Source organism: Scylla paramamosain, chromosome 30 (assembly GCF_035594125.1).
Source record: "Scylla paramamosain isolate STU-SP2022 chromosome 30, ASM3559412v1, whole genome shotgun sequence".
Classification (NCBI taxonomy): Eukaryota; Metazoa; Arthropoda; class Malacostraca; order Decapoda; family Portunidae; genus Scylla; species Scylla paramamosain.
In genome coordinates this window covers 3,375,686-3,403,005 of record NC_087180.1, presented here as the reverse complement: position 1 = coordinate 3,403,005, position 27,320 = coordinate 3,375,686, and the positions used below count along the sequence as shown (strand labels likewise).

Here is a 27,320-nt window from a genome sequence, read left to right as displayed (position 1 = left end):
GGCTACTTGTGAGTTTCTCAGACAAGAAAATCCACAAAGCACAGTTCTTTCATAGCAAGTAGAAAGGCTCCAAATGCTTCCTAAATGATGAGGTATTGGAAAGAATACCTATGGAATTTATTGTTGCATAAGAGGATTAATAGTAGTAAGCAACTAACTAGTGGTGAATGACATATGTATTATCTATACAGCATAATGCCATCCTCACTGCCTAAGAAGTTACTGCACAAATATCATGTAGCTACTCATAAATAGATGGTAGCCAATCTTCACTCATTTATATAACAGCCCTGAATGTCCTGGATAAAGTCCAACATGATAATGACTGAGACAGATACATAATAATCCAAACATTATGACTTGACAGGTAGCCCAAGTATACCAACAGAGTGACATAAGCTGTGCAACCCACCTGATGAATATATAATATACCATATAAAGTGGTACCTTGACAAAAGTTTAATTCATTCCATGACAGAACTCATAACTTAATTTGCTCATAACAAATGTTGCATAAAAAATGTGTGAACTGAATGAGTGAGATGAGGCATGGTAGGCAATTGTTGTGGCACTTGCTGTACCAACTGGTGGCTGAGTATCTGAAGCTTGATTGTATCTTGGATTTTGGCTTGCAACTCAAAGGAAAAAATTATCCAAGTGACAGCTCATATCTCAAAAAAAAATTTGAGTTAGGACACTTGTAAGTCAAGATACCATTTTATATATATATATATATATATATATATATATATATATATATATATATATATATATATATATATATATATATCTATCTATCTATCTATCTATCTATCTATATATATATATATATATATATATATATATATATATATATATATATATATATATATATATATATGGTGCCCAGAGCCAGAGTGACATAAGAGACCTTGAGGCTAAAATTATTATTTTTATCACAGTGTCTTCCCCAACCATCCTACCATGATAGGAGAGAGAACAGACATCAGAATGGACTCCTGCAATACGGTAAAAAATCCACTCAAGTTAAATTATCCATGGAACCTTTTTGTTGTGCTTAAGTAACAGCTATCAGTTCCTGGAACCAGAGACAAGTAACTCCCTCACCACAGCAGTACGAAAAGAGCCACCCAATGACGGCTTGTGTTGTGACTCGTGTTACACTGTGACACTTCTCCACCACCACACCCCCACACTTTACACTCTCCCTCCCTTCAGCCTGCTTGCTACCCTTAAATAACAGACTGCTGTCTTAATTTTGCTTTTACACAACATGTAAACCTTTCATGATTATGGCGGAAAACAGTGTAGCCCCTGAGGAGCCAGGACTTTCTAGAGGAAGAAAAATGGAAGAAAAATATAACTAAAAGATGAAAAGCATGGGGAAAGCATATGTGAGTTTTGGAAGCAATGGATGATTTTATTATTTCTTTATATTCTATTATCCTTTATACTGGTATATATATTCATAATGTTTATTAGTTCTTTTGTTTTAGTGTCTTCCAGTTTAATTTTTTTAAGCTTGTATCATTCTCTTCATTTGTGTTCATCTTAGGGAGAACAGTGGAACCTGTTTTTTAACTTAATTCATTCCTGAATGGCATTCAAAATCTGAAACATTTGAAAATTGAAACTATTTTCACCATAGGAATCAATGTAAAATAGATTAATCTGTTTTCAGACACCCGTCCACCATTTCTTAGCAGGTAATAACCAACATTCCCACTGCTAAGATGGCTGCTCTACAACATCTCCAGCTTAAGAGTTTTTTTTTAATCCAGAGAGGATGTATTGAATGAACTTAGTGACATAGAACTCATCAAAAGATATTCTTTAGACCATGCAGATCTTTGATCTAGTGAGGGAAACCTTACAGTGACACAGAGAAATAACCCACTTACTGCCAAAATTAAGATTATCATACATTTAGACTGGAAAAATTTATTGGGAAAATGCAGTTGTGCAGTATTTATGGCATTGTGGGTCATAGAGAGGCTCACAGAAGGCTCATAAGAACATAAGAACATAAGAAATAAGGGAAGCTGCCAGAAGCAACCAGGCTTACACATGGCAGTCCCTGTATGAAATATATCTACCTATTTCCACCTATCAGGATAACTCCTGAGTGCTGAACCTTGTTTGTTTACATCAAGGTTCTTCAACTTCTTCAATGGGATTACATTTAACTTATTTAAATGATTGAATTACTGTCTTACCCTCTGTGTCTCTCCTCCAAATATATAAAAATTAAGGAAATTTTTATAGAAACTATAAATTAGTAATAAATGGCAACATTTGCTACATCTTGTAGTATTTGAAATCAAGCAACTTTGTTCGAAAACCGAATTATGGTACAGCAACCGAAGCAGTTAGGAGTTAAAATTTTTGTCTAAAAACATGAGTTGTATGAAAACTGAGATTCCACTGTACCTGTATATTGCTTAAGTTTTTGCTTCATAAAATTGATAACTTCACTAAAAAGAAGACTTTTCAATGGTTGAGATTTCCCTATTAGTACATAAAAAATAATAAAACAACTTGATAGAATAAAAGAAATAAACAATGTGTGGCTGCTAGATACAATTTCAATATGGATGTGTGATATCCTTAACAAAATCATATTGAAGAAAAACAGTCACTATTTATTTTTGATAATGTAATTTAATTGAAACTTCATAATGTAATTCAACTAAATAGTAAAAGGGATAAATTACTGATACCAGATTTTGATACCAATAATCATATATATATATATATATATATATATATATATATATATATATATATATATATATATATATATATATATATATATATAAGAAAGGAGAGAGGGTGAGTGGGACAGATAGATGGAGGAAGGATATGGGGAGGGATGGGGGAGAGGGGCATAGAAGGAAGAGGGAGGGATGGGGGAGAGGGGCAAGGAAGGAAGAGGGAGGGATAGGGGAGAGGGGCAGGGAAGGAAGAGGGAAGGATGGGGGAGAGAGGCAGGAAAGGAAGAGGGAGGGAAGGGGAGGAGGAGGAAAAGGAAGGTGGGAGGAGGCATGCAAGAGGGCCTGACCGAGTGGTGTTGCTTGAATGGATGTTTGTGTTTGAAATGGAGGACCACATCTGAATTGAAAGGCAATATATATATATATATATATATATATATATATATATATATATATATATATATATATATATATATATATACACACACACAGGGCATTCCATAAGTCTTGATCCAGTGGATTTCTAATTTATTTTATCTTACTGCAGATAACCCATGTTAGTGACTAGAGAAGAGAGGATTCAAGCTATGCTTTCTGGGGCTTGTAGCCACTGGAAAGTTGATATCTATCAGTCTGTCTGTCTGTCTGTCTGTCTAGTCTCCGTCTGCTGGTGTGTCAGTCTGTATGTCTCTGTCTATTTGTCTGTCAGTCTGTATGTCTCTGTCTATGGGTCCAGACTTATGAGAAACCCAGTATATATATATATATATATATATATATATATATATATATATATATATATATATATATATATATATATATATATATATATATATATATATATATATATATATATATATATATATACACACACACACACACACACACACACACACACACACACACACACACACACACACACACACACACACACACACACACACAGCATATATTGTCATTTAAAACACACTTTTCAAAAAAAAAAAAAAAAAAAAATCACCCTACGTCTCATACTCCGATGGTTAGGTATGGGTAGGCCTATGGATTATAGTTACTGGTACTAGAGTAATAATTAAATGCCACTGTTCGGCCCCAGAATCAAATATATATCTTTATATATTATTAGATACTGATTGCAAATCAAAATAGTGCTAAAAATTACTAGATAATGATTAAGAGCCAAAATAATGCTAAAACATAAAAGCCATTTGCTGTAACTATGAAGCACAGCCCTTGATGGCTTTACCTTATGCAAATTAAATTCATTATAAATTTATTAAGGTAATGAATAGCTTTATGTTGAACTCATAGCTATAATTTGTATAAAGCAAGTGGCCTTAGCTGGTTATGCTTTGTGCACTTACCATAAAACACAGCTGTGTGCACAACCTGTAGCATCAACAACATGTGCAAGGAGTTTTTTGTTTACCATTTCAAGTTGACAGCTGCTCGGGGTACGAGCACTGTAACTCTTCAGTCAATAGTGGAACATCTTGAACATAGAGAAAGGCAGAAAGCAACATAATGTAGTATCACAGTCTTAATTGTTCAGTGACAGTTATGATCACTGATAAACTCGTATGATATTTTCTGCTCTTCTGTGTTGGTGTGAGCTGCAATTTGGACCATAGCCTGATTGAAGGGTGGGCTATGAAGTTCAGGGAAAAGTGGGGCTTATTCTATTTTTCTCTACATATTCCCTGCCAAATTATAGGTGTGTCTTAAATGGCAGGAAATATGGTAAAAAAAAGTACATATATATATATATATATATATATATATATATATATATATATATATATATATATATATATATATATATATATATATATATATATATATATATATATATATATATATATATATATATATATATACATACATACTAGCAAAATAAAATTGTGCTCTCGATATTGTTCCCTTTGTTAACCAAAAGTTCAAATTTGGTGCTACCCGCCACATTTACCTGGTAACCCACTTTGCCATTACCCATGCAATCCAGCAGCATAGCAAAGGACTGTCCACCACCTTGGAACACAGGACCTGTAGCTGTTTATTTGAGACACTAGTTTAAAATTTGAATTTAATTTAAAAACTTATTGTACTGCACCACAGTGAATCTGGCTTGAGATTCCATGGCATACAGACCTTCACCAGTCAGCCTCTGAGAGGCATAGAGATGTGAGAGTTGCACTGCATGGTGTAGAAAGCTTGCTCCATTATATTAAGTCCATGAATAGGCAAACAAACCTGTCTTATGCTTTCAGCCAGCCACCTTAATAAATTATATGAATAAAGGCATGTATAATCTGAGAAGGATAAATTATATGAATAAAGATGTATATAATGTGAGAAGGAGAGAGGGAGAAAGGAAAAAAATGTGCATGAGAGAGAGAGAGAGAGAGAGAGAGAGAGAGAGAGAGAGAGAGAGAGAGAGAGAGAGAGAGAGAGAGAGAGAGAGAGAGAGAGAGAGAGAGAGAGAGAGAGCCTCAAACCTGTCACTACTCAATAGTATCACATTACCCATAAGGTAAGGTACTTTCTCTCTCATGGTATGAAGTATCAAGTAAGTAAGCATTACATTGTATAGGATACTTTTTTTGTATCAAAAAATTATGATGAATTACGAGCAGCCTTCTGGAATGTATCTCATTCATAACTCAAACAGTGTGTGTGTGTGTGTGTGTGTCTGTGTGTGTGTGTATATATATATATATATATATATATATATATATATATATATATATATATATATATATATATATATATATATATATATATATATATATATACAGGGTGTAATGTGAGTTTCTTCAAATACTGAAAGAGGTGAAAGAACATGTAATTCTAAGTAGAAAATGTTCTATACACATACGCATTTTAAGGCTTGGTTTACCTGTCAGAGGAGTTGAAAATGTATGAGTGTACTATGTGTGTAGCTATGAGGTGACAGACAGATGGTTGCATTGTTGCAGCCTTGGAGATGCCACTTGCTCAAATTATGAATGGTTTTATCTTATTTTTTGCAGGCTGTGGAATATTATAGTATCTTACAACAAGACAAATGGTGTTAAAAAGCACGTAATTTGCTGATAAGCATTACACGTCGACATTACTGCGGTGACTAAAAAGTACTCCTGTAAAATGCTACGTGGCATCGTCACTCAGCTGTTTTCGAGGTCGCTCGGACTTGCTCCTCCCTCCTCCTTCACTTTGATGATGCCACGTAACATTTTACAGATGTACTTTTAATCACTGCAATAATGTTATTATGTAATGCTTATCGGTAAATTACATGCTTTTTAATACCATTTGTCTTGTCACAAGATACTGTAATATTCCAGTCTGCAAAAAATAAGATAAAACCATTCGTAATTTGAGCAAGTGGCACCTCCAAGACTGCAACAATGCAACCGTCTGTTCGTCACCTCATAGCTACACGCATAGTCCATTCATACATTTTCAACTCCTCTGACAGATAAACAAAGCCTTAAAATGCATATGTGTATAGAACATTTTCTACTTTGAATTACATGTTCTTTCATCTCTTTCAGTATTTGCAGAAACTTGCATTACACCTTGTATATATATATATATATATATATATATATATATATATATATATATATATATATATATATATATATATATATATATATATATATATATATATATCATATACAAAATTCCCAAAATCAATGCAATGTGGAAAAATACTAAGACTTTCACTGTGCATTAGCTGGAACATCACCATGTGCAAGTGGTCAGTTCCTGATCCCACAATCCACTGTACTGTGTAGGACTTTAAACTGCGCAGATCATCTCAATTATATAATTAAATAATTAGAAGTAATACTTTACTACTATTATAATACATTATAATATAATAACATATCTATCTATCTATATATCAGGCCAGCAATCTCACGAGATGGCCCAGATAATACACCATACATTCATACACACACCATTCACACTCTTAGTCATGTTGGCTCCCAGAAGAAAGGTAAAGTCTTGTGGCCCACTGTACTATGCCACAGGAGCCCAGGCACACCACAGCTGGCGACACACGTCCATGTATGTGTGAATAATATATAATATATGATATATAACAAACAAAATGGATCAAACATTTGTGATTTTATAAATTGTGGACTTGGAAGTTAGGGGAAAAAAGTTCAGTGGAGATAATCATTTTAGCAACAGTTTTCAAAATGATAATTATAATGAAAAATTATTTTGGTGACCAGCAGACGCACATCTGATCATTATGTCATATCAATTATAATGTAAAGATTATTAGTTATCATCATCATCAGCTAACACTCCACACACAACTCCACAAACCCAACCAACTAATAACTCTTCACCTGGCAGGGTGTGTATTTATTTACCTAGGTGTGAATTACAGGAAAAGAGCCATGCTTAAGCTCATGCATGTGTAAGTGTGTGTGTGTGTGTGTACATGTATGAACAAACATATGGTAACAGTTTTGAAATTATGCATTTTAACACGATATACATAAAATGATTCCTAATTATGAGATTTTTATTAAGCCAAAAGTTACCTTCTTAGCCGAGATGTATGGTACTCACATATTAGTCAAGGACAAGTAACACAGCAATAAAGGAAAATATTTACAGAAGTCTTTTTCATTCTTTCCATAAGGTAAAAAAAAAAAAAAAAAAAAAAAAAAAAGAAGAAGAAGAAGAAGAAGGAAAGTAAGAAGAACACACCTTTACCTGTACTTCTGGATAATTTAGGCAACCTCAGGCGAGGCAGATCAATAGCAGGGGCCATAGACCTGCGGCTCTTTGGGCCTCCTGTGCCTGTCTGGGTCTTCAGAGTGCCGTTCCCATCAGATTCCGCTCCACAGTCAAGAATGTTAGGAAGACTTGAAGCCTTTTTGTTGTCCTAAAAAAGCAACACAACAAAAAGAAATGAAATATAGAAAAATTCCATAACTGGCACTCCCTGGGTTATGATATGCTCAATGGTATGTGATAATTTAAGTCTTTTATCTCCATTATATAAGGTGCCCAGAACCAGAGTGACATAAGCAACCTAGTGGCCAAAAATTATTATTTTATAGCACTGTCTTCTCCAACCTTCTTATCATGAGAGAGCATGGATGTCAGAATGGACCCCCGCAATAGGGTAAAAAATCCATCTGAGTGAAATTATCCACAGAATCTTCTTGTCATGCTTGAGTGATAGCTATCAGTTGCTGGAGCCAGAGACAAGAAACTTCCTTGTCACAGCAGCACAGGGAGAGCCAGCCAATGATGTCTCGTGCTGTGACTCTTGTGTCACACTAGACACCCTTGGAGGAAGGATCCTTCTTCCAAGGGGGCACTTCCCCACCACTACACCCAAACACTTCACACTCTCCTTCCATCAAGCCTGCTTGCTACCCTTAAATAGAAGGCTGTTGTCTTAACTTTGCTTTTACACAACATGTAAGCCTTTCATTACTATGGCAGACAACAGTGTACCCCTCTGAGGAGCCAGGACTCTCCAGTGGAAGAAAAAATGGAACAAAAATATTGCTAAAAGACAAAGAAGCAAGGGGGAAGCATACATGAACTTTGGAAGCATTGGATGATTTTATTATTTCTTTATATTCTATTATCCTTTATACTGATATATTTTCATAATGTTTATTTTGGTAGTTCTCTTGTTTTAGTTTCTGCCAGTTTCAGTTTTTAAGCTTGTATCATTCTCTTCATTTGTGTTCATCTTAGAAAGTACTTGTATGTTTTTGCTTTATAAAATTGATAAGTTTGCTGAAAAGGAGACTTTTAATGGTTGTGATTTCCCTATTAGTACATAGACACTAAAACAACTTGATAGAATAAAGGAAATAAACAATGTGTGGGTACTAGATACGATTTTAATATAGCTGTGTGATATCCTTAACAAAATCATATTGCAGGAAAAATGCAGTCACTTATTTATTTTTAATAATGTAATTTAATTGTAACATCATAATGTGATTCAACTAAATAGTTGTAAAGGGCATAAGTTACTGAATATTTTGATACCAATAATTACTTTTTATCTCAATCCACTGAAGAGATATTGGAATTTGAAACTCACAAAACTATGACAGTGATTTTCTCTGTTTTTAAATTTCAGCGTTTATGTTACTCTGGCTCTAGGTGCTTCACATACAATAATGGAAATATTGGTCAATAAAAGGAACTGCTATAAACACTGCCTAACTAAAATTTGCAGTATTATACTATTCATCATTCAAGTTAATAACATATTTTCATGATGCTGATGACCCTTCGACTTATTCTCTCTCTCTCTCTCTCTCTCTCTCTCTCTCTCTCTATGTGGGAGGGACACTGGCCAAGGGCAACAAATATCTAATAAAAAAGCCCACTGAGATGCTGGTCCCCAACCAGCATCTCACTGCTGTGTCTGGACCCAATGAAGCTGAGATACTCTGGGCATTTTTTTTTTTTTTTATGTAGGAAGGACACTGGCCAAGGGCAACAAAAATCTAATGAAAAAAATGCCCACTGAAATGCCAGTCCCATAAAAGGGTCAAAGCAGTGGTCAAAAATTGATGAATAAGTGTCTTGAAACCTCCCTCTTGAAGGAGTTCAAGTCATAGGAAGGTGGAAATACAGAAACAGGCAGGGAGTTCCAGAGTTTACCAGAGAAAGGGATGAATGATTGAGAATACTGGTTAACTCTTGCATTAGAGAGGTGGACAGAATAGGGGTGAGAGAAAGAAGAAAGTCTTGTGCAGCGAGGCCACGGAAGGAGGGGAGGCATGCAGTTAGCAAGATCAGAAGAGCAGTTAGCATGAAAATAGCGGTAGAAGACAGCTAGATATGCAACATTGCGGCAGTGAGAGAGAGGCTGAAGACAGTCAGTTAGAGGAGAGGAGTTGATGAGACGAAAAGCTTTTGATTCCACCCTGTCTAGAAGAGCAGTATGAGTGGAACCCCCCCAGACATGTGGAGCATACTCCATATGTGGACGGATAAGGCCCTTGTACAGAGTTAGCAGCTTGGGGGGTGAGAAAAACTGCCGGAGACGTCTCAGAACACCTAACTTCATAGAAGCTGTTTTAGCTTCTCTTTCTCTGTGTTGATGAAAGACCTGAGGAGATATCACTCTGACTTTTCATGCCTCCTTCTATGTTAGACCTGTCTTTTTCTGCAAGGCACAAGATAGAATTGAATGTGTTTGGCTTATAAAGACTTGCATGCTCCTAAGTCACATACTTCATAACTCTTGGTTCAACTCAGGTGCTCTTGTAATGTCTAGATTGGTGATGTGGCTCAGTTGATACCTTCAACATCGACCTTCTAAAAATCATACCCCTTATATGAGTATTTCCACATAAATCATGTTTAACATATTTAACAACTTGCTAGAAACTACTTTTTTAGTATGAAATGTCAAACTCCTGCTTGATCTAACTCCCAAGTGATTTCTGCTACTTAAGAAAAGATTTCCTATGTTTTTTTTATTGTTTTATACAGATAGCAACAAAGCCACCTCTTGCTTCTAAAGCCAAATAAACTCTTCATTAAAAAATTTACTGAAAATTCAACTCTGGGTAACTGTAAGCTTCCTCTAACATCTGAAGGAGGCTGGCCAAAGGCATGAGAGAGAGAGAGAGAGAGAGAGAGAGAGAGAGAGAGAGAGAGAGAGAGAGAGAGAGAGAGAGAGAGAGAGAGAGAGAGAGAGAGAGAGAGAGAGAGAGAGAGAGAGAAATTATAGTATTAGAAATTAGATAAGTTACCACTTGTGGGCCAACATCATCTATGAGCAATGTGTTTTTTAAGGATCCAGAGCGAAGTGATTAAGGGTTGAGAGGTTTTCTAATGAGGCAACCTTTGCTTTTCCTATTATCAAGGTTCCTTGCCCATTACTACAAAAGTAGGCACAAGCTCCATAGGCCTTACTGCTGCCATAACTAAATGTATGTAAACCTGCTTCTTGTTGCGCTGTGACTATTCTAAGAATTTGTATTTCACTTGTCATCTTAAGTTCTTTGTCAAGTGATTCCCACTGATCACAAAGTTCATCAGACAGCGTCTAATCTAATGAGGTTTTAAGTTTTCACAGACCTAACAGGAGCATTCTAGATTTGACGGTTACAAGAACTAACCAGCCAAGAAGATCAAACAGTTTTGACAAAATATTTAAGCAGAATCTTTTTGTAATTTCATCAGGATCTTTAGAGTCACTGATTTTAAGTGTGAGTGGCTGCACCTAGTTTCCAGATTAAGCCTAATACCTTCACCTCGTCTTGTTTTGTAGCTGTGACATTATCTAGCTCAAGTTGATTTTGCAGTTAGGGGCTGTTTGTTACCCATTCTCTTAGATATAGGTGACTCTTATTAAATATTTTCTGTATTTGCCAGTGTTGTTCTACAGTCAGCAACATTTGCGATCAGAACTCCTACTAATCTGAGCGTCAAATTGCACAAACTGGCAACTTGATCCTTCTTGGCCCGAAAAAAATCTGCCGGGAGAAAATTATTATCTGGCTACTTAAGGTTAGCCCCTCATATACTTTTGAAAACATGGAATAATGGATTCAGTGTTTGACATATTGATGTAAGGGAAAGTTATCTTTTATGAATGCTCCTTGCTTCAGCTAACAAAATGGCTGTGTTTGTTTTAAACGAAAGTGTTCTAGTGAGGTGATGTGTGATATGTAGAAAATATACAGGCCACAATTATGTAGTTTGAGTGTTAGAGTTTCACTAGAATTGAAAAATGCACCGCATAATTATTGCCAGTGAAAAGACTGTAAGTGCATTGGTGAAGAAATGGAGTGATGAGGGATGTGAGGATGTGCCTCACCACCAACATGGTGGTGGACCACCCCAAAATGTTTTTTTTTTTTTTTTTTTTTTAGGTGCTTTGCTGTAAGCTGAAGATGTACCTTTAATTGTCTCTTGATACCATGTAAGGTGTTGTCAAAACATTTTGGGGTACCCCACCACCATGTTTGTGGTAAGGCATATCCCCATGTCCCTCATCACTCCATTTTTCACCAATGCACTCAGCCTTTTCATTGGTGATAGTTATGTGGCATATTTTTCAATTTATTTCAGTATTCTAGTGAAACTCTAACACTTGTACTATATAATCGTGGCCTGTATATTTTCTAGAGATTACACATTACCACAGTAGAACACTTTGTTTAACCCTTTCCTTCCGGCAATCATATATATACGATTGCAAAAATGCATCCGTAGCGACGGCGATCATACCGGTAATCAAGAATTTTCGCGCCTCAATTTTGAGGTCCAAGCGCGGTTTCTCAAGTCAGATGGTGTGAGTGGAAGTGTCTGACATGTTTCCACATGTAGTGTTGTCACTAGCTCTGGAAACTTAGTGGTAACTAAGCTATTTTCCCTTTCTCCAGGCGACACTTGGCAACCCCAGCGACCCGCCGGGTGGAAAGCACTCACTGGGTGGAAAGCACCATGATAAGTGTGAAGAGACATCCTGATAAGAGCCAAGGATCTCAGATCATAACTCACCATGGAGCAGGACACAACATATGTATTTAGCAGTGCTTCTGAGTTTGAAGACAGTGACAGTGAATATTTAGAAGAAGATGAAGAAAGCGAAGACATTAGTGAGGACTCGGAAAATGATTTACAGGATCCACCTGTTTTATCAGAACAGAGAGATGATACCTATCATTCTTTCATGGTAATTTTTTTCATTATCTTCGATTTTATAATAAAATGGTAACTTGTCAGAGAGAGAGAGAGAGAGAGAGAGAGAGAGAGAGAGAGAGAGAGAGAGAGAGAGAGAGAGAGAGAGAGAGAGAGAGAGAGAGAGAGAGAGAGAGAGAGAGAGAGAGAGAGAGAGAGAGAGAGAGAGAGAGAGATAATGTTATTTGCCTGAAACTTGATATGAAAAGGGATGAAATCTCTCTCTCTCTCTCTCTCTCTCTCTCTCTCTCTCTCTCTCTCTCTCTCTCTCTCTCATTGGAAGTGTACAATTTCCCCTCCAAGATGAGAGAGAGAGAGAGAGAGAGAGAGAGAGAGAGAGAGAGAGAGAGAGAGAGAGAGAGAGAGAGAGAGAGAGAGAGAGAGAGAGAGAGAGAGAGAGAGAGAGAGAGAGAGAGAGAGAGAGAGAGAGAGAGAGAGAGAGAGAGAGAGAGAGAGAGAGAGAGAGAGAGAGAGAGAGAGAGAGAGTGTGTGTGTGCGCGCGGCGTCATCGCTCTCCGGGCTGTTTCTGGATGACGGATCACACAGCGGGAGGAGGAGGAATCCTTTATAAGGCATAAACTCAACTTTGAGAGGTCACATTGAGCTACAAAGTATATCATTGTATTCAGAATAACAAAGAGAAAATAATTATTAGTATTCAAACAATTTTCTGACAATTTCTAGGTTTACCATTTTTAGCCGTCATACAAAACGGGAAAATAATTTAACGCCAGAAGGAAAGGGTTAAAACAAACACAGCTATTTTGTTAGCTGATGCAAGGAAGTCACAAAAAATAACTTTCCCATATGTCAATATGTCAAACAATGAATATGTTATTCTATGCTTTTCAAAAAACATACAAGGGGCTAACCTAAGTTGCCATGTAGTTATTTTCTCCTGGCAGATTATTTCAGAACGAGAAGGGGCAAAGTTGCCAGTTTGTGCAATGTGACGCTCATGTCCGCAGGAATTCTAATTGTCAACGTCGCTTACTGTAGTACATCTTTTTCAAGATTATCCATTCCCTCTACATTGTCTAAGCATAATTCTTGTTTTATGTTCTTAATAGTTTCCTCCTGTTCTTGGATGTTAGCAAGATGAAAGGATATTGTGGCATTAGATACTGAGAACAGATGGCTCCAAATAAAACTACCTTGAACCTATAGATACCAAGGCAAGTCCAGTAAGGTGCTTGTATCTTAACCTGGTCAAACTCTTAAAACTCTGCTGATCAATATCTACCTTTCCTTCTTGCTGGAAATTTGCCTACACTCAGTCAGTTCTTAAAAAGAGTGATTGCTCTACTCCTTCAAACTACAGCCCTACTGCTTTGAATTCCTGCCTCTCTAAAAGTAATTTAAGTTAGTCTTCAACAGAGATTCCTATACATCCACCACTTCACAATCTGTCATGACTGCTCTACAAGTGATCTTCTGGCTTTCCTTATTGGGTATTGCTCATCCTCTTTTAGGGATTTTAGTGAAACTTTTGCTGTTACCTTAGACATATCAAAAGCTTTTGATAGAGTCTGGCACAAAGCTTTGATTTCCTCTTACAGCTTCTATCTTTCTCTCTCTAACTTCATATCAAGTTTCCTTTCTGACAATTCTATTGCTCCTGTGGTAGATGGTCACTGTTCTCCTAAGTCTCCAAACAGTGGTGTTCTTCAGGGTTCTGTCCTGTCATCCACTCTCTTCCTATTATTCATTAATGATCTTCTAAACGAAACTTCTTGTCCTATCTATTCCTACACTGATGATACCATCCTACACTTTTCCACATCTTTTCATAGATGCCTAACCCTTCAGGAAGTAAACTGCTCACACAGGAAAGCCACAGAATGCCTGAATTCTGATCTCTAAAATTTCTAATTGGAGCAAAGCAAATGCCTCAAAAACTCAATTCCTCAGTCTATCAACTCAATACAACCTTCCAGATAATTATCCCCCATTCTTCAATGACACTCAATATTCCCCCTCTTCAACACTGAACATCCTTGGGATGTCCTTTACTTATAATCTAAACTGGAAACTTCACATCTCTAGTTAAAACAACCTCTATGAATTCAGGCATTCTGAGTTGTCTCCACCAGTTTTTCTCACCCCCCAGCTGCTAACTCTGTACATGGGCCTTATCTGTCCATATATGGAGTATGCTTCATATGTATGAGGGCAGTTTTCACTCACACCACTCTTTTAGACAGGGTGGAATCAAAAAGCTTTTCATCTTATTAACTCCTCTTCTCTAACTGTCTTCTGCCTCTCTCTCATCACTGCATTGTTGCATCTCTTCTTATCTTCTGCTGTTATTTTCATGCTGACTGCTGTTCTGCATGCCTCACCTCCTTCCATGGCCTCGCTGCACAAGACTTTCTTCTTTCTCTCACCCCTATTCTGTTCAACTCTAATGCAAGAGTTAACCAGTATTCTCAAACATTCATCTCTTTCTCTGGTAAACTCTGGAACTCACTTCCTGCTTCTGCATTCCCTCCTTTCTGACTTGAAGTCTTTCAGGTGGGAGGTTCCAATACACTTATCCTATAATTTTTGATGAATGGCACCTAAATGGACCTTTTTAGTACACTTTTGTTGCTCTTGGCCAGTACCTCTCCTTAAAAAAAAAGTCTCACTAATTACTTTTTGATTGCTTATCTTAAACTGATTTACAAATAAGTATGAAGAATAAATGAGAAATAAATAAAACCAAACCTCCCTCCCCCTAAAAATAAAAAAAGGGTAGTGGGGGTTCTAACCCTATTTCCTGGAGGCTATCTGGATCAGTATGACATGATTGGTAGTCTGAGTTATGAAATTTCTGTTCTACTGAGCTAACCACTGAGATTACGTCCATTTGGGTATTATTATTATTTTTATTTTAATAGATGCCACCCAGGGCACAGAACTATTGCACTCACCCTTTCATAACAGGGATTTACTAGATCAGGTCTTATTAGTAGAAAGATGTTATTATCTGTTGGAGTCAGCTAACATGCAGCCTAGTTTTCCTAATCTCGTTAAATCTTTAAGTGGTTCCCTGTGAGCCATTTGTTGATGCATTTGATTTACAACTACAGTCTTTATGAAGTATTCCATTCCCCTTATATTTTTAAACACTGAGGCTATGTTGTATTCATGACTTGATTTGCTCCCTATGAATCCCTGCAGTTTTAATTTTTCTTTGTCATTATTTTAAGTCTTATTAATGACAAAGAGAACTGGAGCAGAACGCCTATAAACACTCAGTTCTAGGGGTTTTGATGCTGCTCGACCCCAGATCCCTGCTCATTAACTCACTCTTTAAGTTGGGCTGTCAAATTTGAATTGATAATAATACCTATCACCATTTTATCATTTTCAATACATATATGCTAATTCCAACAATAGTGAAGTTATTCATTAAACCATGCATAAGTGAGATGGACAGAACAGGAGTGAGGGAACAAAATGTCTTAGCAGCATGGTCATGGGAGTGGGAAACATGCAATTAACAAATTCAGAATAGCAGTTGGCATGGAAATAATAGTAGGTGAGAGCAAGAGATGCAAGTTAGGTGTTCTGAGTTGTCTCTGCCAGTTTTTCTCAGTTCCCAATTGGTAACTCTGCATAGGGGACTTATCAACCCACATATGGAGTATGCTTCACATATAGGGGAGGATCCACTCATACTGTTCTACTGAACAGGATGGAATCAAAAGCATTTAATGTTTTAATATCCTTTCCTCGGAATGACAGTCTTCAATCTCTTTCTCTCTCTTCACTAACTGCTCTTTTGATCTTGCTAACTGCATGCCTTCCACTATTCTGTGGCCTCCCTGCACAAGATTTTCTATCTTCTTTCACCACTGTTCTTTCCATTTCCCTCATGCAAGAGTTAACCAGTATTCTCTAATCTTTCATGTTCTTGCAGGTAAACTTTGGAATTCTGCCTACTTCTGTATCTTCTCTTGGTCATGACTTAGATTCTTTCAAGAGGTAGATTTCAAGACACTTCTCAGAATTTTGGATAGGGAGCTCTCAGTTTATGGCAGTCTCAACTTAATATGTTTCATAGTTATGTACATTTCCCTTTGCTTATTTATTTATTCTTTAAAAAATGTTCAGTGCTAGACAGGCACTGCCCTCTAGTACACTCATCTCCTACATTTTACACTACAAACAGAATCTTCTCTAAATTAAATTTAAAAAATTACACCAAAAAATATACAGTGGAACCTCAGTTCTCAAACTTAATTAGTTCCTGAATACCGTTTGAAATCCAAAATGTTTGAAAACCGGAACTAATTTTCCCATAGGAATCAGTGTAAAATGGATTAATCCATTCCCAGACACCAGTTTACACTGTCTTATTGGCTTATGACAGACACTCCCACAGCCAGGATGGCTGCTTCGCAACATCTCCAGCTCATGAATTATTTATCTAGAAAGGATGTAATCAATGAGCTTAGTGACACAAAAACTCATCAGAAGATACTGTTTAGACTAATCAAGTGAGGGAAGTCTTACAGAGGGACACAGAGAGGAGCAACCCACTTACCATCAAAATGAAGGTGATCAATAACATTTAGACATCTTGCTACTGGAAAAAGCTACTGGAAAAATGCAGTTGTGCAGTAGTGATGGCACTGGGGGATCATCAAGAGAGCCACAGGTTAGCTTGGGATTATTCCTAATTGCTGAAAACTGTTTGTTTACATCAAGGATTTTCAATGGGATCACATTTACCTTATTTCAAAGACTTATTTCTTACATTCTGTCTCTCCTCCAAATGTATAAAAATTAAGTAGATATTTATAAAAACTATAAATTAGTAATAAGCAGCACCTTTTGTTATGTCTTTTAATATCTGAAATTAAGTAACTTTGTTCTAAAACCAAATTATGGTATCACAACTGAAGCTATAATGAGTTAAAATTTTTTTTCAAAAACCAAATTGTTTGAGACGGGAGGCATTCAGTAACCAAGGTTCCACTGTATTAGGTATGTATTACAATTTGATAAAAAAGTAAAAATAATACAAAGAACTAGTTGGCAAGTACAACAGCAGAATACGTCATCATGCAGCGATAAACTGAGGAGAGAAGAATCAGTCAGTTTCGGTTGTGCACCATGTTGGATTAGTACTTATTCACTCTTGCTTGTGTTGCTTCTTTTTGCCTTTCATTATGGCTTACAACCACAAGGCAGACTCTTCTGATGGCAGTGTATTGAGGAAAAGGAAAGCAATCACTATGAAAGTTAAACTAGACATAGAGAAATGGACGCAGAAGGGAGAAAAAGCTGACAGACACTGGTCGGCTACTTGGCCTGAACCGGTCGTCTGCAACTACAACTATCAAGGAAAAAGGTTGCACCTTAAACATATATTGAGATGAAGCAGTAATTAGTGCTTTGGCTGGAAGACCAGCATCAGTGGTATATTGCAGTGAGCCTTGTTGATTCAGGAAATGCCTAAAGGATTGCTTGAAAGTGAAAAGAGTGAAGGGGAGTGAAGAGTTTTTGGTCAGTAAGGGGCTTGGTTTATGAGGTCTAAGGATCATACTAATTTGTATAGCTTTAAGATGGCTGCAATGTTGTGCTGCATTCCTTTTTTATTTTATTTTTTTAATCATTCAATCTTAAGGTGCAAGGTAAAGCTGCTAGTGGTGATGTGAAGCAGTGAGTTTCCTACAGCACTGATAAGTGCAGAGCAAGATAACCACAAGAGTAAAGGCAAAGAATGGATTGGTTGCATGTCAATTTTTTCTGGTAAAAAGTTTAATCAGCTTTTTAATGTACTGAACTTTCTGATAATGTGATTCATTTAACAAACCAAAGTAAATGTGCTGATGGAGGGAAAAAATAAAATAAATAAATAAATAAATAAATAAATAAATAAATAAGCAGATGATAGCTCATGGGTGGAGCAGTTGTGATTTAATAATTCAGGTTCCTGCCTAGAAGACTACAACAGGGTATTCTGTGCATTTATTACCATTGGTTGAATTGGTGTTTCATTCCACAGTGTGAGAACACAACAAAGACCACACCACGGAAAAAAAAAAAAATAAAATAAATAAATAAATAAATAAATATAATGAAAATAATCATCTGCATCCCTAAAAACAAAAGTGTAATGTGTAGCATCTAATTGCTACAGTAATGTGTAGCATCTAATTGCCACAGGCACCTCATGTTGCTGTCAAGGTTAAGGACTCCTCATATTGCTGTCAAGGTTAATACGAGTAATATTAATTAGTGTAATTTAGCTGAATATTGTAGTAAACCACTGGATTCATCATACTTATTACATATTATGTCTTTCCTCTGTGATTACTGGATATAACAGCTGTTTAGATGAGCACTAATAAATGATTAGCCATAATGTCATCTTGCTGATATCAGTAATGTAAGACACATTTCAATGTCTAGCAACACCAAATCACAAAGAAAGCTGCTCTAAAGTAATATAAATATAGAGGGAGTGGACACCTGAAATGCAAAATACAGTTGACCACTACTAATATGCACAGTATTCAAACAATTTGCCTGCTAAGTCTGATGAACAATTTTAAAGAAGACGAGGTCTTGTCTCAAGTTTTAATACAAAGGAAATAAATAATAATAATAATAAAGCTTATACCCCCTGGGCCCTCATGACCTCTAAACTAATCAAATCTTATGTAACCTTGCTTCCTTATTTCCCCCTTCATCAGATCATCCAGGACTAACCTGATCAAACTGCTTACTTGATGTTCACATTGATGACAAAGCATTAGGTAAGGGTGATGCCAAACATGATTTCTTATAATGATATGAGGTATGTAAATTAGGGATTATTTTCTTTATATGAACACAAAAAGTCCGATGATGAGAGCTTCAGTCCATAGTGGAAAAATTGCAAAATTTAAAATGTGCGCCTTCTTATACCCTCTGGGCTGTATGGTCATATTCAATGACTGAGATGCACAGAGAAGAGTTTGTGAGTGCTGGAAGAGAACTGCACATCGCTTCCCTGTCCCTTACCTACCATTCATTCTCCCACCAATCCTTTTTCAAACTGAACTTGGTGCTTCTCAGGCTCTCACTCTAATGATCTTACTGCTCATTTTTATACTCATACTCTACCATCAATCTGCTTGCAAGCATAACTACAATACAGTACAGTGTACAGTGTACAATGCTTGAAGTGACTGATCAGTGCTCACATGTGTTACAGTGTTACTGGTGGTGTGTTCTTTCATTCACTGTTCTTGGTGTGGTGGTGTGTGTATGACTGACCATGTGTTGTATAGATTATGCTTTATTTTGCCTCTCAAGTACTAAGTAACTATGCCTCCCAAGTGGGCACTGAGTTCTGGTGCAAGTCTTAGCAGTAAGGCTAAGTGAGCTAGAGTACGAATAACACTTGCAAAGGTAAAAATTGATAAGAAGCATAAGAGTGGTGAGTGAGTTACCCTACCCAATGCATTAACTATGCATTGGTGAGTGTCATGCACATTTACATGTTTAGTTAATATGAAATCATGTTCTTTGCATGCTGTTTTCTCTTTCAATTTATCAACTGTTCTGTAATAAAGGCGTTTGTGTTTGATATTGTATGTTTTAGCTTGAAAACTTACTTCTGGCAAGGGTCATGGAACCTAACACCTGTTTTCCCAATAGTCATGAGTTTCACTATACAAGAATTCGCTACATGAACAATTCAAATAGAACCTAACTGCTTGTATCATCGGGACCTCCCTGTACTTTAAAAAATAAATAAATAAAATCTATGTTAAACATATGCAAAAAACAAATTATATATAACACAGTTAACCTGCTCTGTAAGATGTGTGTTTTTCATATAACATCCTAATCTGCAGAGATGTTGTCAAAAGTTAGTTCTCTTTATAAGGAAACAAATGTTTTCGTCTTTGTGGAATTTTTTTTTTCCTGTGCACACCTTAATAAAAAAAATGTGTATACCCTGAAGCCACTGCTTGGCAACACTTTCCCTGGTTCCATTCACAAATCCCTTCACTATGATTTAAAAGCATAATTAATTTGCTACCAAATCAGTTTACTTGCACTGGTTATCACAAGATTTGCTGTCATTACTAGTCTCTAAAACCACAAATTATCTCAACAAAAAGCAGACATAGCATACTTCATCATTAAAAAAACTAACACACATGCAGCACTGAAAATAACAGCAGTAAATCAAAGAAATCTAGCCTACAAAGACATGGAGTACAGTGGAGTGGGCACAGAGCGTGTCAGCCCAGATGGATAGTGATGTCACAGTGGAGGATGCAATCGTCACAGGCATGATAAAGATTTTCAAATTTGATTGCTTGTTTTTTTTTCAGAAATTTCAAAATGAGAAAATTTAATGATGTTCCAATGATTACTAGCATCTACTTTGTTATCTTATGTAATTTCTACATCTGAAACCAGTCCACTGTTCTCTCTCTCTCTCTCTCTCTCTCTCTCTCTCTCTCTCTCTCTCTGTTACCTACTGTAGAAATTTAGACTAGTTCTAACTTATGCCATAATTTGATTTATGATGCAACATAGGAATGGAACTCAAGCATAACCTGAGGATCCCCTGTATTCTGCTGGACTGGCACCTTCAATGGGCCCTTTTTTTTATTTATTTTTTTATAATTTTTTTTGCCTTTGGCTAGAGAGAGAGAGAGAGAGAGAGAGAGAGAGAGAGAGAGAGAGAGAGAGAGAGAGAGAGAGAGAGAGAGAGAGAGAGAGAGAGAGAGAGAGAGAGAGAGAGAGAGAGAGAGAGAGAGAGAGAGAGAGAGAGAGATTATGGCAGTGTGAAGCACTAAAGTCATTCAAAGAAAAATGATGGGTTGAAAAGCTCCAGACTCCATCTAACTCACATGTTGTGTGAGTGGAACCTCCCATATAAATGACCCTGAACTCAATACAAGGATGGATAAGACTGCTATACAGAGTTAGTATCATGGGGAAAACAACTTTTGATAGAAGCGATGCAGAACTCTTTAACTTCATAGAACCAGTTTTGGTAAGAGGTAAGATGTGGTATTTTCAGTTGAAAAATTTTAAGAAAGAAAAGCCCAGTTATATTCAAGGGGCACTTTGCCTCTCTCATCCTATGCTTCCATTGAACCCGTTTTGGTAAGAGGTAAGATGTGATATTTTCAGTTGAAAATTTTAAGAAAGAAAAGCCCAGTTATATTCGAGGGGCACTTTGCCTCTTTCATCCTATGCTTCCATTCCCGGCAGCTCCTCTGAGCAAGCCCCTTACAATCACCCTTCTCACTCCAAACAATTCTTGGCAGGACTGATCAACTTGCTCTTTGGTCTCCTCCATTCAGGACTTCCTTTCACAGAAAAAACCCTATGACAAAAATCAATATCCAGGAAACATGTCACATTCCCTTATAGCTGAACATGCCATTCACAAAGCAAGATGGTAGCAGGTCTTATTTTAGTTTCACTGAATACTTAATGGTTCTACAGTGATTCTGTAAATACATTTGGTACCAAAAATACTGAGATGCTTCTTTATATCAGTATGCAGAGTCCATGTTTCACAACTATACAGTAAGACAGAGAGAACAAGTGACTTAGTTATCTGAATTTCTCTTGCATCAGTATGAACAGTGCCACACACTTGCACCATGGCCAAGCTGAACTCAAAAGTCCTGGCAGGAAAACTTGGGAACTGATATCCTTTTTCCCCAGAAACAGATGGAAATGACATCCCACTCATTCATTTATTTCAGCACCTTATTTGTTTTCTTTTTTTTTACCAGTGGTACAAAGAGTAGTTACAAGAGGTTATAGCAGCATACTTACTCTTGATGGCTTATAGGTGATGTACTGGCCTTCTGTATTGCCAATAAACTCACTGCTTGTTTCTTTTCTTATATAACCATGAATGAAGTAAGTTTTGAGACCTGAAAAAAAAAAAAACATACAATTATCAATTAATTTGCAAATTTTCTAATTTTGTTATATGAAAGAAAATAAAACTTCCCTTTTCACCTTCTTATTGAAAGCATAAATAGGTTTTGTTGATGACTTCAAAGATTATATACTCAAAACAGAAATCCATAGGGAGGAAAAAAAAAAAAACAATAAAAACTAAATAAAATATGAAATAAATCTACATTAAACCCTTGATATGATGAACCTCGGTTTACTGGATTTTGGACATAACAGACCCTTTGAGGGTATTGAGCATTCACTCTATTTTGCTAACTTTACAAATTATGGCATTTTTCAGAATCGTTGAACATTTGGTTTATTTTAAAAACAAACTAGGTTGTAAAATGCATGAGAGTTAGCTGACATGCAGTCAACCACATATTTTTGAAAGATGGTGCAATGTTTTTCTCTCACGGATTCTAGCCACACCCTGCAGTGATGTCATGTGCTGCTAACTCCTCACTGCCTGCTACCTGCCTCCTCCCAGGCAACAGCCAATCAGGAGTTAGCCATGTGTGACATCACTGTAGAGGATGTGGCTAGACTCCACTGGAGAAAAACATAGCCCTATCCTTTGAAAGACTATACAGCCTTCTGAAAATGCTATCTGGTCTGCTTGTCGCAATGTGCTCTAATTTTATTATGTACTATAGTATTACTTACTATACAGTAACAGAAAAAGAGAGAGAGAGAGAGAGAGAGAGAGAGAGAGAGAGAGAGAGAGAGAGAGAGAGAGAGAGAGAGAGAGAGAGAGAGAGAGAGAGAGAGAGAGAGAGAGAGAGAGAGAGAGAAGAGAGAGAGAGAGAGAGGAGAGTGAGTGAGTGAGTGAGTGAGTGAGTGAGTGTGTGTGTGTGTGTGTGTGTGTGTGTGTGTGTGTGTGTGTGTGTGTGTGTGTGTGTGTGTGTGTGTGTGTGTGTGTGTGTGTGTGTGTGTGTGTGCGTGTGTGTGTGTGTCTATTTACCTAGTTGTGGTTTAAGGGAAGGAAGTAATCTCATAGTATCTCGTCTCTATATCTATCTAGTTTGGTCTTAAAAGCATGGACAGTTTTGGCATCTACAATGTCTTCACTGAGTTCGTTCCATTTATTCACACTTCTGTGAGGAAAACTATACTTCTTAATGTCTCTTTTACAGTTAACTTTCTTCAACTTTTTATTGTGTCCCCTTGTACTCTGTGAGTCTAAATTTATAAAACCTTCTTTGTCCATAGTCCCCTTGTACTCTGTTTGTCTAAATTTATAAAACCTTCTCTGTCCATATTTTCCATACCATTTATCATTATATAGATGTTTATTAAATCTTCTTTCTCTCTCCTATTTTCAAGGGTAGGAATTTCCAACATTCATAATCTCTTTTCATAGATTGATTTACTCAACTCTGGAACCATCTTAGTAACTGCTTTTTGTACTCTTTCTAATTTTATAATATTCCTCTCTGTGAGGAGACCACACCACTGCTGCATATTCCAATCTTGGTCTTATCATGGAAATCAACATTTTATCATTTCTTTATCCAAATATGAGAATGCCATTCTTACTCTTTTTAACATATTCATCATCTCTCCAGTAATTTTATCAATGTTTCTGTCCAGAGTCAGATTTTCAGTAACTGTTACTTCCAAATCCACTTCCCCTTTTGACTTCTTTATCTTCACACCATCCATCTCATAATGATATTTTATTCTTTTCTGTGAGACACCACTAGTTACTTTTAGCCAAGATGAATTTTGATCTTATATTACAGTTTTCATCTATCTATTATCCAGATAATCCTCCATCCACTCCAGCAGTCTTCCTTCAATTCTTCCATAATTTTCTATCTTCCATAGCAATCTTCAGTGTGGTACTTTGTCAAATGCCTTCTTCAAGTCTAAGTAGACACCATCCACCCATCCATCTCTCTCCTGCACAATACTGACTACCCTTGAAAAAAAGTAACAAGTTTATGCAGCATGATCTTCCCCTACCAAATCCAAATTGACAATTTACTAAAACTTTATCTCTTTCCAAGTGTTCCATCCATCTTTCCTTTATTGTTCTTTCACATAGTTTTCCTACAACACTAGTCAAGAACACAGGTCTATAATTTACTGGATTTTCCTTATTTGCTCCTTTGAATATTGGTGTAATATTTGCTCTCTTCCAATCTTTTGGTACTTTTACCCATGATAGTGATGTCACCACTGGGCTATGAATTTTATCAGCCAGTTGTTCTCTACATTCCTTCAATATCCAGTTTGATACTCCATCTGGACCAGTTGCTTTATTTACTTCAAATTCTTCCATTATCTTAAGTATTTCTTCATAACTGACTGGGACTGTACTTAGTATATTCCTCAGCAACTTATCCCTTCCAGCATCAAACTCTCCTTCCACAGTAAATACTGATCTGAAACTATTGTTCATAACCTCCGACATGTCCTGTGCATCATCATAGATTTTTCCTTCAATTTTCAATCTTGATACACCTTCCTTCTTCATCATCTGCCCATTAATATGTCTAAAGAATAGTCTGGGTTCATTTATACACTTATTTATTATATCTCTTTAATAGTTTATAGTTTCTCCTCTCCATTCTTATTATCTCAATGTACTTGTTTCTAGCATCAATATATTCCTCCCATCTGCTCTCAGTTTTCCTCTTCTTCCATCTATTCCAAGCATTTGTTTTACAATTTTTGGCCTCTGCATTTTGCATTGAACCATTCTTTACCCTTTCTACATCTTGCTCTTTCTTTAGGTACGAAGGTGTGTTTATTTATCTAGTTGTATTTACTGAGTTGTGACATACGGGAGAGGAGCTAAGCTTGTACTGTCCCATCTCCATAACTGTTTTTATCCAACTTTTCCTTAAAGTGTGTGTGTGTGTGTGTGTGTGTGTGTGTGTGTGTTTACCTAGTTATATTTACCTAGTTGTGGTTTATGGGAGGAGTCTAAGCTTGTACTGTTCTGTCTCAATATCTACTCCTGTCCAGTTTTTTCCTTAAAATCATTTACTACTTTTTGCAGCTCATTCCAGATTCCTGCAGTCCTTTGCAGAAAACTGTTCTTGATATCCCTTTTACACACACACCCTTCTTCACCTTCTTTTCGTGCCCTCTTGTGCTTCTAAAGTCTCTCAGCACCAAATCACTCTGGTCCTATTTTTCATAGCCCGACAAAATCTGATATAAGGCAATCAGGTCACCTTCCTCTCTTCTCTCTTCCAAGGTGGGCAGTTTCAGTTTCTTTAGTCTCTCTTCATACAATAAGTCTGATAGGGTCTGAGGTGTCTGTGTATGTGGGTGTGTGGGTGGGTGGGTGTGTACACACGTACTATATACGTGTATGACTGAATGACTCCCTGTAAATAACAAACAGTGTTCATTAGGTGTATTTTAATTAATGATCTTTGGATAAAGCAAGCTTTCAGCTTTAGCAAACCACCCTTCCCCATATGTGTCCATTATATCAAGGGTTTACTGTATCTAAATACTTAGTTGACATTTCTGCAATGGAGATTGCTAAGACAAGATGCCCACATGCACACTAACTTGTACCTACATGCATCAAATATTAGATGTAAATAAAAGGTAGCTCTGAATGCAAGACAGTTTCAATACCACAGAATCTTCACACTGGAGGTTACCTGAGGAAGAGGATGGGGCCTAACGTAATAGAGAGGTCTGGGCCCATAACTTATTAATCCTGGCAAACAGTAGTTTAGTGCTGCCAAGCCTAACATTCTCCTAACATTCAGCCTCTCTCTCATTGCCACAATGTTGCATCTCCAGCTGTCTTCTACCGCTATTGTCATGCTAACTGTTCTTCTGATCTTGCTAACTGCATGCCTCCCCTCCTCCTGCAGCCTCACTGCACAAGACTTTTTTCTTTCTCTCACCCCTAATCTGGGCACCTCTCTAATGCAAGTTAACCAGTATTCTCACTCATTCATCCCTTTCTCTGGTAAACTCTGGAACTTCCTGCCTGCTTCTGCATTTCCACCTTCCTATGACTTGAATTCCTTCAAGAGAGAGGTTTCAATTTTTTACTACTGTTTTGGACCCTTTTTTGGGACTGGCATCTCAGTGGGCTTTTTTTTTTACTGGATTTTTGTTGCCCTTGACCACTGTCCCTCCTACATGAAAAAAAAAAAAAAATCACTGCTTGCATAGCTGACCAACCAACACCAGCTGATGCCCACTCCACCTGCCAACAGCTGACTGTTGATAGTGACGGGCTGGTGTGAACTGTGCTGTTGTCTCTGCCTGGCTGCTACTTGGCTGCCACCTGGCAGTGTTGCCAAATATATAAGTGCAGCTAAACCCCCATCTGGGTATTTTGTCAATCCACACCATGACTTAGCTATTATATTTTATCAAACATAATAGCTGATTCTTCCGCGATAAAGTGGAATTTTACATGTTGTAAAAATAATTAGGTTCCAACGAAAAACCTAAAAAAAATGAACCAGTGATAACTGAACTGTGATAAACTGGGGGTTCACTGTAGTGGTAAAGATATGCGAGTTATAAAAGACAAATGGATCAAGTATTTGGAAGAAAACAATGTGTTGACAAACAGACAATTTGGTTTCTGAGGAGGAAGATCATGTACTACAAGTCTGTTGAGTTTCTATTTATGAAGTTATAGATATTGGACCTCAAAAAAGCATTTGACAGAGCACTACATAGAAGATTGTTATGGAAGCTGAAGATTTTTGGAGGACTGCAAGAAGGGCTGCTAAAGTGGATGGAGAACTTCTTGGAAGGTTGAGAGATGAAAACAGTAATTAATGCTTATTTATGCTGCCCATAAAGCTTAAAGCTACGTAAGAATGTGTTTCGTCCTCGCATTCAGCATGACGCAGCAGTGTAGCTACCACAGGAGTGTGAGTTTTGTCCTCACATTCATTGTGACACAGCAGTGCAGCTGGCACATGAGTGTGTGTTTTGTCCTTACATTTGGCAAGATGCAGCAGTGTGGCCTTGCCATAT

General features: G+C 36.9%; 1 protein-coding gene across 7 annotated transcripts in view; it reads right to left on the bottom strand.

Annotated features, from left to right (window-relative positions):
• Positions 1-27,320, bottom strand: part of LOC135116168 (adenylate cyclase type 9-like) — a 160,914-nt gene that overhangs the window by 47,977 nt on the left and 85,617 nt on the right. For 5 of the 7 annotated variants that reach the window (XM_064033444.1, XM_064033447.1, XM_064033445.1 and 2 more), the window contains 2 exons: positions 22,215-22,315; positions 7,452-7,629 (listed from right to left, as the gene is read on the bottom strand). In XM_064033444.1, coding sequence (XP_063889514.1) covers positions 7,452-7,629; positions 22,215-22,315 — 279 coding nt within the window. The remainder of the gene's footprint in view (positions 1-7,451; positions 7,630-22,214; positions 22,316-27,320) is intronic. The other 2 variants (XM_064033442.1, XM_064033443.1) reach the window with 1 other exon arrangement.